This window comes from Corvus hawaiiensis, chromosome 31 (assembly GCF_020740725.1).
Source record: "Corvus hawaiiensis isolate bCorHaw1 chromosome 31, bCorHaw1.pri.cur, whole genome shotgun sequence".
Taxonomy (NCBI): domain Eukaryota; kingdom Metazoa; phylum Chordata; class Aves; order Passeriformes; family Corvidae; genus Corvus; species Corvus hawaiiensis.
This window is the reverse complement of record NC_063243.1, coordinates 1802186-1818198: the sequence shown is the minus strand read 5'-3', so window position 1 is coordinate 1818198 and position 16013 is coordinate 1802186. Positions and strand designations below refer to the sequence as shown.

The 16013-nt window shown below is 50.6% G+C and overlaps 1 protein-coding gene across 1 annotated transcript; it reads left to right on the top strand.

Moving 5' to 3' along the window:
- The first annotated feature begins 2747 nt into the window (after nt 1-2747).
- Nucleotides 2748-13467, top strand: LOC125318733 (serine/threonine-protein kinase PAK 3-like). The gene is made up of 7 exons (XM_048289669.1): nt 2748-2783; nt 3395-3995; nt 4222-4285; nt 5115-5163; nt 11918-12027; nt 12793-12910; nt 13306-13467. Exons 1-7 carry the CDS (start codon nt 2748-2750, stop codon nt 13465-13467), a joined length of 1140 nt encoding a protein of 379 aa, XP_048145626.1.
- Nucleotides 13468-16013: the final 2546 nt, after the last annotated feature.

The window sequence follows — 16013 nt, the reverse complement described above, 5'->3', positions numbered from 1 at the left end:
GACGGCAGCACCGCCCAATCGGAGCGAGGGGCGGGCTCTGCACACGGCCCAGCCCCGCCCCGCGCTCCCAGCGCCCCCCGGGCTGCGTGAGGGGAAAGCCGCAGCTGAGGAGCAGCCCTGGAACGGGCCCGGCCCGAGCCGCCATTCAGCTGAGAAGAGAAACAAAGCTCTCCGCTGCTCCCGGCCCGACCTGCCCAGCCCTGCGTGTCGGGTGCCTCCGGCTCCTTGGGAAGCCCTGCAGCCTCGCTACTGCCGCCCCTAATTCGGAGCCTCAGTGCATGGCTTTGATTTCCCCGAGAAAGGGAAAACCGCCCCAAACCCCTTTGGCTGAGTGCACGCGGGGAGAGATTTGTGGCAGAAAACTCCCAAAGTCGTTTATGCCCAGCTTGGGAAGAACAGCCCAAGCCAAGCGGAGCTGGGACCCCCCGGCAGCGCCTCTCTGCCGCCCCAGCTGAAGCCCTCGCTGGCTGCTCCAGGCTGGATGGGCAGACTGGGAGCACTGGGAAGGGGCCCCGGCTCGGGGCGCAGCCCCCGGGGCAGCCCCACGGCCCCACGGCAGCTCCAAGGCTCCGCCAGCCGGGATGGAACGTGGGAGGCGGAGCAGGGCAAGGGCCGGGGCTGTCGGTGCCCAGGGGACACAAGGGACAGCGGGGGCACTGCACAAGCATTTCATGCAAAAGATAAAATCATAAGGAAGACAAAAGCAACAGCAACAGTGGCACCATAGCCCAGGGCCACACAGGAACATGTCCCATTGGAGTGGGGGGATGCTGGCCCGATGTCAGGCACCCACCACAGCCGCTCTCTCCCTGCCCTCCACAGTTGGACAGGGGACAGAAAATTTAACCAAGGGCTCATGAGCTGAGGACCGGGAGAGATCCCTCATCAAACACAGTTACAGGCAAAACAGGCTCGAAACTGGAGATATGAATTGAATTTATTGCTAACAAACTCCGAGCAGAAAAATGAGAAGTAAAAGAAGACCCTTAAAAACAACTTCCCTCCAGGCCTCCCTCCTCCCAGTTCTACCTCCTCGAGCGGGAATGTCCCAAAAACGGGGGACCCCCACAAGCTCCTCACAACCCCCGGGGCTGGGCTGGCCCTGCCTGGATGCCGGGAGACACCAAAACCGCTCTGTCCCTGCCCTCTGCTACTGCACAGGGACAGGAAATACAAGGAAAGGCCCAGGAGCTGAGAGAAGGAGCGGGAGAGATCCCGCCCCGAGCACCGGCACGGGCACAACAGAGCCAGTCTGGGCACAGGGAGGGAATTTATTACCAACCAAATCCCAGCAGCACAAGGAGAAGGCAAAGAAATCTCTCCAACACCTTCCCCCCACCCAGCGGGGATCACCCGGAACGGGGGTCACCAGGGCTCTGCCCAACGGGGGTCACTGGGGATCATCCAACGCCGATCCTCCCACGGGGGATGGAGCTGGAGCAGCGCACGAAGCTCTTCCCGCACTCGGGGCACTCGCAGGGCTTCCCTTAGCGGTGCCTCCGGTGGTGTTGAGCTGTGGTTGAAACCCTTCCCACACTCAGGGCAGCGGAAGGGCCTCTCCTCTGTGTGTATTGGCTGATGTAAGGGGACATGATCCCCTCAAGGGGCTCAGCTTTGGGGTCCCGAAAGATCCAAACATACACACACACACAAAAAAACTCTCCCAGGACACTAAAAGATATTTGGGTTCTGGAATCTGCCAGCTCCAAACACTCCCCAGTAAAAAAACCCTCTCAGGGAGCCCCTGATAGATTCGGGACGAGCTCCCCCTCCCCAGCCACCTGCAGGATGCCGTGGGGGGACGCTCCCGGGGCCGGGAGTGCTGCGGACACAGCGGGCACTGGAACCTCCTGCTTCTCCTTCTATTCCTGTTCCTGCTCCTCCTCCTCCTGCTCCTCCTTTTCCTCTCCTCCACCTCCTGCTGTTCTCCTCCTTCCTCATCCCGCCTCCTCCCCAGTTTCTGCTTTCTGTATATTTAGAGTGGAGAACTTTGCTTGTTTCTAGAACTAGAACAGAGATCCCAGACGGAACAATCCTTGCTGGTTTTAGGCAGCAGCATCAGTGACTAAAGGTCGTGATTCCTTTGGTTTGGTCCTGTCCTCGTTCCTCCTCAGTGTTCAGGCTTGGCTATGGGCTGTCCTTGTGTGCTGCATTTTCTGGGTTCCTCTTGGATCCTTTGAGCAACAGGCTGTGCCCCGGGAGGATCCTTTGTGCTCCTTTGGGACAGAGGAGAACCTTCCAGGCGGTTCTTGCGTGAGCTGCTGCTGTGATGTCACGGGAACGCTGCCGCGTCCTCGCCGTGTTCCCGTTGCTGCGGGGCACGGAGCCCTCAGTGTCCAGAGCGGCTCTGGGCGCCCGCTGGTTGCCGGAGGATCCTCCTGCCCGAGGCATTCTCAGCAGCCAGCCCAGCCCCTGACGGGTGTCCTTCTGTGCTTGCAGGGGTACAGTCTGCGACGTGTGCAGCACGGCCAAAATGATCCAGCAAGCGGTTGCTGCAGTTTGCACTCTGTACTCTGTGGCTTATTCGGGCTATTTTTTGGCCCACTTGGCACGTAAGTCGAGGTTTTCCCTGGGTGCAGCATCGGTGCCTTCGGGCTTGCTGGGTGCTTTCTGTTCTGCCACTGGAACTGAGCTGCCTTTGTAACCAAATTGCCATTAAGACACCGTTGGTTTGGGAGAGCTCCTGCCAGCAGCTGCAGCTGAAAAAGGGGGTGTCTGCAGCCAGCGGGGCGTGCACAGCATTTGCAATGGAGCCGGGGGGGTTCTGTTCCCTCAAGCGCAGAGTCTGTGCCAGCGGAGCCTGCAACTCCCTCCGGTGGCTGCTCCAGCCAAGAGCTGACACAGCCCAGGATTCTGTGCTGCTCTCTTGCTTGCTGTGCAAAGGGACTGTGGCTCCTGGAGGGATGTTGTGGAAGCAAAATGCCCTCTCGGGGTTGCCTTGCTCCGTGGGAGTTCCCACCACGGGCAGGTTTTTCCTAACAGCATCTGGTTCGTGTTCCCTGTCCCGTTGCAGGGCACCTCACGCGTGGATCCCGAGCAGCTCCTCCTTTGGTAAGTGGGAAAGGAACCTTTGGTGGTCGGAATTGTGCAGAGAGTTGTGAGCTTGGCGTGTGGCAGTCGAGTGCCAGCCTGGGAGGCTGAAGGAAAGTTCCTGCCAGTGTCTTTGCAGCAGCAGCAGCAGCAACAGCAAAGAGATCCCTGGCACTTTTCTCCTTCTATGCTGAAGAGCTTGTGAAGAGCTGCAGGTCTGGTTTTTCAGGCAGAAGATTGCTTGCTGGCTTTAGCCACGGTGGAATATGGAATGCCCAGCAATAAGTGGCAATGTTGACTTTAGCCCATTCCTAGTTTGAACAGCTCCGAGTCCCATTCCTGCTTAGTGCAGCTGGATGTGTAGCTGAGGATAAATAAGGCAATAACTGAGAGAGAACTTCCCATCCCTCATGCTACCATCTGTCCACAGGGCACAAAAGCAGCATCAGCTCCTCCTCTGGCTCCCTCTGCTTCCAAAGAGGAGGCCAAAGAGGAGGAAGACAGCAGTGAAATTCCCCCCATTCTGGGGGATGATGGTGAACCTCCCTCTGTCCCTGGAGATGAGGGCAAACATCCCACGGTTTGGGAATACAACAGTGAAGCTCCTGTGGTGTGGGGCGAGGATGGTGGACATCACCCGGTGTGGGACGGGGACAGCGAGGCTCCAGTGGCATGGGACAAGGAGGACGGACATCTCCCAGTGTGGGACGAGGACAGAGGACATCCTGTGACTTGGGAAGAGGAGGCTGCAATTCTCCCAGCATGGGAAGAGGATGGCAAACATCCCGTGGCTTGGAAAGAAGACCAGGAACCCGCTGAATTTTGGGAAGAGGATGGGGAACCTCCCTCTGCTTGGGAAGAGGACACTGAAGCTCCCTCTGCTGCGGGATCCTGGGCTGAACATTCTGACAGCAGCAGAGCCCTGCAGCCAGAGGGCAGAGAGGAGTGGTGCCTGATGCAGCTGAGTACGTCTGCTCTGCTGCTGTGTGCCAGAGCAGGGTGCTGCGTGTGTGTCTCAGCATCAGCTGCACCCAGGCTTGCTCTGCAGCTGAATGTCACAGAGTCATTTATTGTCCTTGCCCAGCTGAGACCAAGGGGCTCCCGGCCCCAGCGAGTGGGGCTGCATTTTGGCCCTGCTGCAAGGCGGGCTCTCCATCTGGGAGGGAGCGTCTTCCATGTGGTTTCTTTCAGGGAGCGCCGTGAGCGTGGGGGAGCCTGCCGAGAAATACCTGGAACTGGAGCAGGTTGGCCAAGGGTAAGTGCATGGCAGTTACTTCTGCACAAGCAGGGGCCAGGTATTTGCTGGTGCAGGATCAAGTGAGAAGCCAGGCAAGCTGCAAACAGCTTCAGACACTGGGGCACGATGCTGCTGTCTCTCAGTGCTGATCAGAATTAGTAACTGTGGTCAGAAGGCAGCATCAAAGGTCCCTGAGGCTGGCAGTGTCCTGCCTGCAGCAAGGAGCAGGACCTGGAAGATCTTCTGTCCCTGGAATTTGATTGCCTGAAAGAGCAGCTCACCATCTGGTGACTGTCAGAAGACAGTTCTCCAGAAGATTCCTTTCAAATATTTTGCTTCCAAAAATATCCACCGGTCAGGATTATCAACATAACAGTTTAGAAACAGAAACCAGAGATGAGCTAATAAGTGCTCTTTTCAGCACAGGTAGTAAACCCCGGACATTCAGTAACAGGCACAGAGCTGCTGCACTCGAGGGGAAAATGCATCAGCTGCCTGATGGCAGGGCCCTTGTGGATCCTGCAGCTCGTAGGCAGGAAATGGAAAAGGATGAAATACATTCTTTTCCAGTTCTTTAGACACCTGCTCCCACCCTAGGTTTTGGACTAAAGTAATTCAGCGTGGACATTTGGGATTTGCTCCAGCCCTTTTCCTTCGTGTTGGGCCTCAGTTTTCTCTCGCACACCTTGCGAGGCACAGGGCTGGTGGCTGCTGTGCTGCTGTTTGAAGGGTCGATGCACCCAGGTGTTTTGTAAAGGCTGCAGGCAGCAGAGATCTCCTGTCTGGGCTGGCTTTCACTCCCAGGGCCTAAAGCGCTGCTTCTTTCTTCTCTGCTTTCTGTCTCCAGGGCTTTCGGAACCGTTTCTAAAGGACTCGACAGGGCCACTGGAGGAGAGGTCAGTGTCACCACGCCCAGCGCGTCGGGCAGCTCTCGAGGGCTTTCCCCTCTGCTGGGAGCTGTGGCTGCAGCTTTGGGGGGCCAGCAGAGCTTTCCTGCACAGGTTGTTCCTCTGAAGGCACAGCAGTGTCAGCCTGCAGAGCACGGCTGGGACAGACTTGAGCCTTCTGAAGTGCCCAAAGGAATGCAAGGAGGGCAGTGGTGTCTGTCAGAGCAGGACACGCTGGCTTGGTCTTCATATCTGAGAACATCAGTGCATCAGCTGGTGGAGACTGAGGCCTAATTTATCTTCATCCCAGCCTCGGACAGGAACACTGTTTAGCAGTTTTTCCATCCTGCGTTTCATCTTCAAAGGATACCTCAAGACCTAATTAAGGAGCGATCCTGCTTGGCATCAGTTTGGGGTTTTACTCCTACTGCAGCTGTTCCCAGAGAGAGGGAGAGGAATGAGAAGATGGATGTGCAGAGCAAAGCTCTCCCCTAAACCCTGCAGCTGTGTTTGGGTCTGGTGTCAGTGACAGCCCATGACAGGGATCATCCGAGCAATGTTTGTGCGTGTTTGCTCTGTTGTGCAATCCCAAACAGAGCAGTTGCCTTTGAAATCATGACCAAATCCCACAGGATTGCTAAAGGGTTCCCGGCTGTTTTGCTCTGTTTTCACAGAACCAGAATTACTTGCTGCCTGCAAAATGTATTTGAATGATAATGAGAGTGGTGGTAAACTAAGGCTGTTTGAGAAGACTGCAGGTGCAGAGAATGTTGTGAGAGCTTTGAGGCTGAGAGCTGAGGGACCATTTCTGCAGAGCTTCCAAGGCCAAATGTCTCTGGCCCTGTGTCCTTGTAAGAGACGGTCCGAAAATCCCTCATCTGCCTCACGATCATCGCCGAAGACAGAGACTGAACACAGCAGTCCTGGCCTGGCTGAGGTGGGATGTCTGCCAAGTGTTGCCTACGGGTGTGCCCACTGGGAACTGGTACGCATTCCTGAGGAAATTAGTGCAGGTCACAATGGACTGCGCCGTTCTTGCTGCCCAGGCGGGAAGGACTGCGCTGAATGACCTGTCCTGTACACCTCTCCGGTACACCTGTCTTGTACGTCTGTCCTGTACCTGCTTCCCAAAGCAACGGACCCCATAACAATGGCTGTAGATTTCCCAACCTCTTGGCCAGTTGCCCCTCGCTTCTGAAAAGGACTATAAAGGGACCTTCTGAAATAACCGAGTCGGAGATCTCCCCATGGAAAGAAGACGAATCTATTGGCGGAAGACCACGAGGACTTCGTCTCATCCGTTGGTAGCTATTGCCCCTCTTTTTCCCCCTCTCTACTTTGTTTCTCTCTCTCTCTCTCTCTCTTACTCTCTTCTATTGCATTACTGTGTTGTGGGCACTTAATAAAGGTGCACTGTTTTGATTAAAACTGAAATCTCTTGTGTCCTTTTACACTCTGAGATCGATAAACGAACCATCACGACCCCCACTTGCATTAGCGGATCATGACATTAAACTGGCGTCACGGACAGGATCTGACAGACAGAAGGTGTTGCAAGGTTGTGTGTAGTCTGTAATAGGGGAAGGACATTTCACTCCAGCCGCACCTAGCCCGACACCCCAAAAAGGGTGAGCGGTGTCTAGAAAGCAAGGGGGAGTGACTCGAATTTCCCGCAAACTGCACACGCCTGGGTGAAAAGCACCCCATACTCAGTTGAGGGCTCTGTCTTCAGATTTTTCGCAAAAGATCTCTTAGTGTAAAAGGGGGAACTGTGTTTTTTGGTGTGCGTGTGAATTTGGACTGCTTGGTGTAGTGAAGAGACAACCATAAGTAACTTAAGGAGTACCTCCCAAGCAGATTTGGTCTCTTCACCCACCCAGGGAAGCGAAGGGAGACACAGCGAAGCTGTTTGTGTCGCAGTGTGTAATTAACTTTTACCTCCCTGTGGTGGTTTTGATCCCTTTATAAAATGACTGAAAACCCTAGTGCAAAAGTTAAAGCCGCGTTTTATGCTCTGCTAGCAAAACACAATGCCCGGCCCTCTCCGGGAGGGGAAGAATGGACTCAAAATAACTGGTTTAATTTGGATAATGTAACTGATAGAGTATGTTCTTTACAACATGAGACTAGATTTAAATTTGGCCGAAATAAAACCATAATCTGCTCTGTTTTAGGGGCATGCCTTGCGGCAGCTATAGATCATCACTTAAAGCGATGTACTGAGGAGAAAGCAATCATAGATTCACTTCAAAACCTAGTGGAGATTTTACAGAAACAATTAGATGAAGAGAAGAATAAAAATCATTTGCTAGAGACTGCTTTAAAAGAGGAATATTTTAAGAAGTCACAGAATACTGACTCACCAAAAGAGACAGAGGAAAAGGAAACTCCTCACATTAACCAAATATACCCCCAGAAAGAACTAATACTAGTAAAAAATTGTGGGGAAAACTGCTGCCCTCGTATAAGACCCCTGATTAAAACAGAATATAATTATATCAATGATGAAGATCTTGAACTGCATATCACCACTAAACAAATACCATACACTGCTGTTGAATTGGCCAGGTTAAAAAAGGAGTATGGGCGGCTCCCCCATGAATCTGAGACGGAATATGTTTTCCGAGTGTCCCTCACTGGAGGAGACCAAATTCAATTAACTGAACAGGAGGCCAGTGGATACTGGGGACATGGAGTTTTCTTAACAACAGGAGACAAACGTGGCACATGGTCCCTGACTCAGCGTGCAGCTTTCTGGGCCGGGGGACTCAATCCTTTAGAAAGGGGAGACCCTTTAGCTATAGTTGGTACCCCCGATCAACTTCTAGAAAGCGTCCACAAAGCCGCCTGTCTGCAAATGATCCATGAAAGGAAATTAACTCCTGGATATGAATCCCCCATGCAATTACCTGTGAAACCTGAATTGATGACCCCTTTAATCCGAGGTCTTCCAGGATCACTCAAACCTACAGCAATTGTCCTTCAAAAAACCATAGCAGCTGTAGGTCCCGTAGAAAGGCTGGTTAGATTCCTTGGAAACCCGAGCGACCAAACTGGATCTACTGATCCTGGGTTTACTCCATATTCAACCCCCTCTCAGCCGCCAGGTTCACAATCAAATTCACCTGCCGGTGATCGCAAAGTTTGGACATGGAGTGAGGTTGCAGAAGATCTGATTAATTACAGTAGGAAATATGGACCTATAAAAATCCCAGAGGAAAAATCAGACAAAACAAAAGGTGTCAGGTACATTAGGGCTCCTCATAGTGAAAAACCAGAGAATGTAAAACAGATCCCTAAGCATCAGCATTGGTGGTTATTAGGCATCAAAAAGGGGGTCCACAGAGATATGATGGATGGCTTACCCCTTGATAAATTGAGTAAGGTAGAGTCTAACTGGCACTGCCGAAAACCCATTCTACCGAATCCGTCAATTCAGCCCAGTGCACCCCTCCTCCCTCAGAATCTGGGCAGTGAGTCAAAGCAACCTCTCCCTCAAAGTCTGTGCAGTGAGCCAAAACGACCTCTCCCTCAAAACCAGGGAAACTAGACCCTCCGTCTCTTGTCAGTGGGCGAAGAGACGGAGCATGGGTATACTTGAGAATGCTCACTAAAAATGAAACAGGAGATATAATGATCACAGCTATTACAGGCCCTAAATGGGCACCTGTAACTTTTCTGATTGACACTGGAGCACAAATTTCTGCGCTGACAAAGAAAGATGCCCAGAGGTGTGGAATTGTTCCAACAAAGAACCAATATTTTGTTTTAAATGCCTTGGGAACGCTCTCACTACAGGGACCAAATGATCCTAAGAATCCTGCACACTACCCTGGACAACCTGTTTTGGTAGACCTTCCTACTGTAGGAGAAGTACCACTAGTGCTAAAAAGCCCTCTGAATAAATATGCATGGGTAGCCTCTGATGCCCTAGGGAGAGAGCATCGGATACATACATGCTGCATAATTCCATCATTCTGCCTTTGGTGGCAGACTCTGTTGTGTTTGCTTTTCACAGAAGAACTCCGAGGGACATGAAGAATCCGGCATGGTCCCTCAAACAAGTTAAATTGCTGATGCAAAACAATGTCTCAGAAGTTCAGCCAGCTTGTTCACCTTTTCTGCAAACTTCCTTCGAGGGGTGGACAACCTGGTTGCAAAAGCGGAACCCTTCTAAGAAATGAACGCAAAGAGACATAACCGGTGTTGTGGGAACAGGATTGGGAATCTTAAATGGTATTGATTCAGAAGTACTAATGAATAAATTGGCTGCCACAACTACAGATTTGACTAAAATGTAACAACCACTACAGTCATCCCTATTAGCCTTGGGAAGCCATCAGTGGTTGTTATCAAACATTACCAAATTGGGAAAAGGTAAATGTGAATGACCACAAATTGATAATTGACGCACTCGATGCTACACAAAACAACATTTCTTTGGCTCTCAGCTGCATCCAGGCTCAATTATGGATGCAGTCAGTTGCTGCCTCAAGTATAAGAGAAGGCAAAGAAGGCACTTTTCCTACTGAAATTCAGAAAATAATCTGGGACAGTACTGCTGATTTTGAAAGAGAATTCCAATCCTGGTGGAACTTAGTAAATTTTACCTACGATCCCCTCACAAACACAGCCACAGCCTTTGTTCTAACCATACGTAATGCTTCAGTGCATTTGATATTCCCCATCATTGCATTGGGGCTGAACCATGATGGAGCTGTTCTCTATCCTTTCGAGCATAGAGAATGGGCCCGTCAAATTGGTGAGAAGTGGCAAACTGTTAATTTAGAAACTTGTATTGTCCGAGAACAACAAGGATTTATCTGTGAAAGTAATGCAATTAGAGCTCAAGACATTTGTTTAGATACAGAACAAAATATCTGTCATTTTGAAATTCATCCTAACGAAATTCCTGAAACAGTGCTTGTCTATATAGGTAATGGATGTGCATGCTTAAGAACTGCTTGTGATAAAGTATTTGTAGAAAATTTAGTAGTAGATACTAAAAATCATTCAAATTTTTGTGTTTGTAACTTTACTAAAATCATAGGATGCGATTTTTCATATTTAGCCCCAGTTACTTCTTATCACCTTTTACAGTCCAATTACACACTGATTCACCAATTATTGCCTACCCCCATTGGAATGAACCTTACTTTGGTAAAGCAATTGTTGCTTCACCAAGATTTAATTGAAATTTTGCAAAAGATCAAGAAAAATGGACAGAAAACCTTGGTAACTGTTCATCACAATGTGAAAGAAATACATCGTGTTCTAGAAAGGATAAAGAAAGGTGCTGAACACAGGTGGTGGGATACTCTTTTTGGGTGGTCACCCACTGCTACAGGTGTCCTGAACAAATTGTGTCATCCCATCATTGTTCTCTTGATTTTGATCTTGATTGGTTTTGCTTTATCAGCAGTCTTATACATCATGAATTGGAGAATGATGAAACGGTTAACACAATTGACATCTATAATAGATGTCCACGTCCCATCCACTGTGGACATCCCCAAGGTTGTTGACACGAACTACACGAGTATTAAAATAAGATGTGATAAGAAATTAGAGGTATTTTGATTAAAAAAAAATTACATGTGTATTCTGATTTAAAAAAAATTATTTACTTCTTTCTTTTGTTTCCTTCCTTTTCTTTTCTTTTCTTTTCTTTTCTTTTCTTTTCTTTTCTTTTCTTTTCTTTTCTTTTCTTTTCTTTTCTTTTCTTTTCTTTTCTTTTCTTTTCTTTTCTTTTCTTTTCTTTTCTTTTCTTTTCTTTTCTTTTCCTTCCTTTCTTATGTTCTCTACCCTTTTCCGGGATATGCTACCAACATTGACGAGTCCTGAAGACTTCACAACGACACTACGAAATCGTGCTGATGGAGCTCGCTTGACGACAATCGTGAGTCACGGGGTGGTGTAAGAGACGGTCCGAAAATCCCTCATCCGCCTCACGATCATCGCCGAAGACAGAGACTGAACACAGCAGTCCTGGCCTGGCTGAGGTGGGATTGTCTGCCGAGTGTTGCCTACGGGTGTGCCCACTGGGAACTGGTACGCATTCCTGAGGAAATTAGTGCAGGTCACAATGGACTGCGCCGTTCTTGCTGCCCAGGCGGGAAGGACTGCGCTGAATGACCTGTCCTGCACACCTCTCCGGTACACCTGTCTTGTACGTCTGTCCTGTACCTGCTTCCCAAAGCAACGGACCCCATAACAATGGCTGTAGATTTCCCAACCTCTTGGCCAGTTGCCCCTCGCTTCTGAAAAGGACTATAAAGGGACCTTCTGAAATAACCGAGTCGGAGATCTCCCCACGGAAAGAAGACGAATCTATTGGCGGAAGACCACGAGGACTTCGTCTCATCCGTTGGTAGCTATTGCCCCTCTTTTTCCCCCTCTCTACTTTGTTTCTCTCTCTCTCTCTCTCTCTTACTCTCTTCTATTGCATTACTGTGTTGTGGGCACTTAATAAAGGTGCACTGTTTTGATTAAAACTGAAATCTCTTGTGTCCTTTTACACTCTGAGATCGATAAACGAACCATCACGACCCCCGCTTGCATTAGCGGATCGTGACAGTCCTGTGAGCGGCCCCGCAGCGAGCAGAGAAATGGGCTGTGGGAATGTCACTTGCTGAGCCTGGGTGTCCCATCCCAAGGCAGTTTGGCCCAGCCCGGCTCCATCGCTCCACAAAGACTCGCTCCGTGTTTGCTGCGGCCTCCTGCCCCAGACTCCTCCAGTTCAAGGGCTGCAATGTCCTTTCAGGTGGCCATAAAGAAAATGAGTCTCAGAGGGCAGAATGGGGAACGAGCTGTGAATGAGATCCTGGTCCTGAAGGACAAGAAGAACCCCAACATTGTCAGCTCTTTGGACAGGTGAGTGCTTCAGCTCTTATCCCGTGCACGGGCCCTGCGTTAATCCCTCCTGGCATCCGCAGTCTGTAGCCTGTTTTGAAAAAGCCACACCCGGCCGTAGCGTCCCAAAACAACAGCCTGTCAGTTCACTCCCTCCATGTGCTTTTGTTGCTTGGGTTTGGTTTTTCCTTCAAGCTGACCCCATTTTCTGGGTCTTATGACAAGTGCTGATAAACCCTGGCAGACATTATTTCCCTTGGCTTCTCCTTCCCAACTCTTTTCCATTGCTGCGGATGCCAGGAAGACCAGGTTCTTGTTTCCAGAAACGCCTCATGTGCCCATTTTGCAATGGCCCTGCCTGTTTCTGAAGGGACTTTCTGCAAGGTTTTCCAAACATTTGACCACTTTTGTTCTAAGTGCTGCAGGGCCTCCTCCCCTGGATAACTCTGGAAGTTGTGTTGCCTTGTTCTGGAGGGAACGGTGGAACTGCTGAGTTCAGATGCTGAACCAGCTGGGGGCAAGTGTTGTGGTTCCACATTGATCTGGGCTGTTGCTAAACTGCATTTTTCACTTGCTTGCCGTCTAAGGCCTCTCCTTTCCCACAGGCGTCTCCTTCTCCTTTAGACGATGCAGATCCCAAGGACTGTGCAGCCTGGCAGGAATGTCTCTGCATCGGATTCTGTCCTCTTTTACAAGTGACCTGGAAACAAAACTCCACTCAAGGCTTTTCCATCGGGGAATTGAGCAGTGCACGTTCATCTCCACGCCATTGTTTGCCTCTTCCAGCTTCCTTGTTGATGAAGATCTCTGGCTGGTGATGGAATACATGGATGGAGGAACTTTGCAGGACGTTGTCAGACATGCATGCATGGCTGAAGGAGAGATGGCAGCTGTCAGTCGGGAGGTGAGGGATCCTGCTTGTGCTTCCCATGGCTTGGACACAATGCTCCTTCCAAGCAGGGCCTGAGAACAGGAGTGGCTCCATGCTCAGAGCTTTGTTTCTGTGTTGTTTTTATGAGCTGGAGAAGAAAGAGCCTGTGAAGTGAATGGCCTGCCAGTGCCACTGCACTTCCACTCTGCTCTTGTCCTCTTTCCTGCTGTTGTGGGACTCTCTGTCTTCTTTGATTTGATTTGCTGTTCTCAGCTTTGCCTTGAACCATTTGCCTGGAGCTTGTCTGCACTGCACTCCTGGCCTGTCACAGCAAAGCTGCTGCTGGCAGAATTCTAAACTGTCCTTTCTTGTGTGATTGTATATTCTGGCCATGGATTTCCACCCTCGTGTTTCTTGCTCTCTCTCAGTGTCTGCAGGGCCTGGATTTCCTCCACTCGAACCGGGTGATCCACAGAGATCTGAAGAGCTCCAACATCCTTCTGGCAACGGATGGCTCTGTCAAGCTGGGTGGGTGTTCCTGGTCAGGCACGGCGCTCCCGGGCTGCGGGTGTGGGGCTGCTTCCCAGTGACGGCCAGAGCCCCACAAGTGCTGCTGGTGGCGGTGCCCGGCCCCTGCTGGCAGCTGAGAGCGGCTGCCCCATGCAGAGAGCTCAGGAGAGGAGCAGGGTGTCAGCAGTGGCTTTGCTCTGGGTATGGCCCTTGCAGAGGGGTGAGAGTTGGAATCTGAAGCTTCAAGGGAATCACTCAAAGCCACTGCATGAAAGCTGAGGGTTCCTTTAAGGCTCCACTTCCATCTTGCCTTGGCTACAGCCCTGAGGACTTTTCCAGCTGGATTCAGCACTGCATTCTCAGACTGAGAGTGGGCAATCTTTGTGCTTGCTTTCCTCATTCCAGCTGCCTTTGACAGTGTTTGTTTCTGTCCTCAGCTGATTTTGGCCTCTGCGCTCAGCTCAGCCCTGAGCAGGAGCAGCGCAGCTCCATGGTGGGCACTGCTCACTGGATGGCCCCAGAGGTTGTGACCAGTTCTCCTTATGGCCCCAAGGTGGACATCTGGTCCTTGGGCATTGTGACCATCGAGATGGTGGAAGGAGAACCTCCTTACTTTGAGCACACGGCGGCCATGGTAAGAGGCAAATTTCCCAGAGTTTGCAGAGGCCTGTGAGCACAGAGGGACCCGCCCTGGGAGGAGCAGCCGGAGGGCTCTGCCCATCGGGAAGGGAATTCCCAGAGGATTCGAGCCTGAGCACAGACCAATATTCTGCAGTCTCCAGAATTTGCTTTGGGTTTTAAGTTGTTGCAGCTCTTCTGTCTGTGAGGATGACCTGAAAACATGAAGCCAGAGCATCAGCTCTAATCTTCTCTTGCAGAAAACCCCAGACCAACCCCAAAACCCACACCCAAAGCCAACAAGTTTTCTGAAGGAGTTTCTAAAAGAGGTTCTGCGAGATGAACTCCCCCTGACTCTTCTCACTGGGAAACTTGTCTAAAACACGAAGATGAATGTTTAACATCCCCATATTCTAACATATTTCTTTCCTAGCCCAAGCTACTTTCTCCATGTCACCAAGCCTGAGCTTTCAGCAACTGTACTAGTTTGAAAACAAACTAGTGGGAGACACCAAGTCAGAATAACAATTTAATAGGGAAATAAAAGGAGGGGGAAAGAAAAAAACAATAAAAGCGGATAACACTGGGTTAAACTGACAGAGTTAGGATACAACCTGGCACCCTGTTAGTCAGGGTGGTGGTGGCAGTCTGGTAGAATGGTGGCTGCAGTCCTCCCAAAGTGGCGATCCTGTAGAAAAAAAAAGGATCTGCTCCTCCTCAGAAGGTCCAGTGGCGGCTGTGTAGCTCCTGTCCTCTGGAAATCCAGTGGAAAGGCGTTGTCTCTGGTGTTCAGCCTCAGCTTATATCCAGGATGGGATGCTTGGTTCCTCCCTCTGGGTGGAGCATCTCAAAATGGGGTAATGAGTCATGAGGCCAAGTGTTGATTAGGCTCATTAACAGAAGATAGTCCGGAGGGAGTTATCTCTGAGTCATGGGGCAGGACAATGATGGGCAATTAACAGCAAGATAGTCTGGGGGGAGGAGGCAAGGAAACACTGCCCCACCTGATTTCAACGGCTGATGGGGATGGTAATAGAATACACTGCAACCCAGGACATTATCCACCCCTTATTCTGTTACCATCTACATTTTCCCAAATCAATACTTTCTTAAACTCTAAAACACACATACATACATATATATACAATGAAACCCTACACACCGTTCTCACTTAAGATTAGGTCTCCTTGTGGTACACAATGGGTTTCCCCATCTTTCTGCATTACCCACCAAGTGCAACCAGGACTTGAGCAAAGACAATCCCACGGATGGGTTTGTCTTTGCCTGAGGTGGGATTAATCCAAACAGTCTTTCCTAAAATACCTCTCAGGTGTACCACAGGGACTCTATCTCCATCCACTGTGTGCAAGGGCTCAGACTCGGCGGGACCAGCTCGATTGATGGACCCTCGGGTATTGACCATCCAGGTGGCCTTTGCTAAGTTCACTTCCCAATTTTTGAAGGTCCCCCCAAGTGCCTTTAGGGTGGTTTTAAGTAGTCCATTGCAGTGTTCAACTTTTCCAGCAGCTGGTGCATGATAAGGAATATGATATATCCATTCGATACCGTGTTCTCTGGCCCAGGTGTTGATGAGGCTGTTCTTAAAATGAGTCCCGTTGTCTGACTCGATCCTATCAGGGGTGCCATGTCTCCACAGGACTTGCTTTTCCAGGCCCAGGATGGTGTTCCGGGCTGTAGCATGAGGCACAGGGTAGGTCTCCAGCCATCCAGTGGTTGCTTCAACCATGGTCAACACGTAACGCTTGCCTTGGCGGGTTTGGGGAAGGGTGATGTAATCAACTTGCCAGGCTTCACCATACCTGTACTTTGACCATCGTCCACCGTACCACAGAGGCTTCACCTGCTTGGCCTGCTTGATTGCAGCACAGGTCTCACAACTGTGGATGACCTGTGAGATGCTGTGCATGGAAAGGTCCACCCCTCGGTCACGGGCCCATCGGTATGTTGCATCTCTCCCCTGATGACCAGAGGCATCATGGGCCCAACA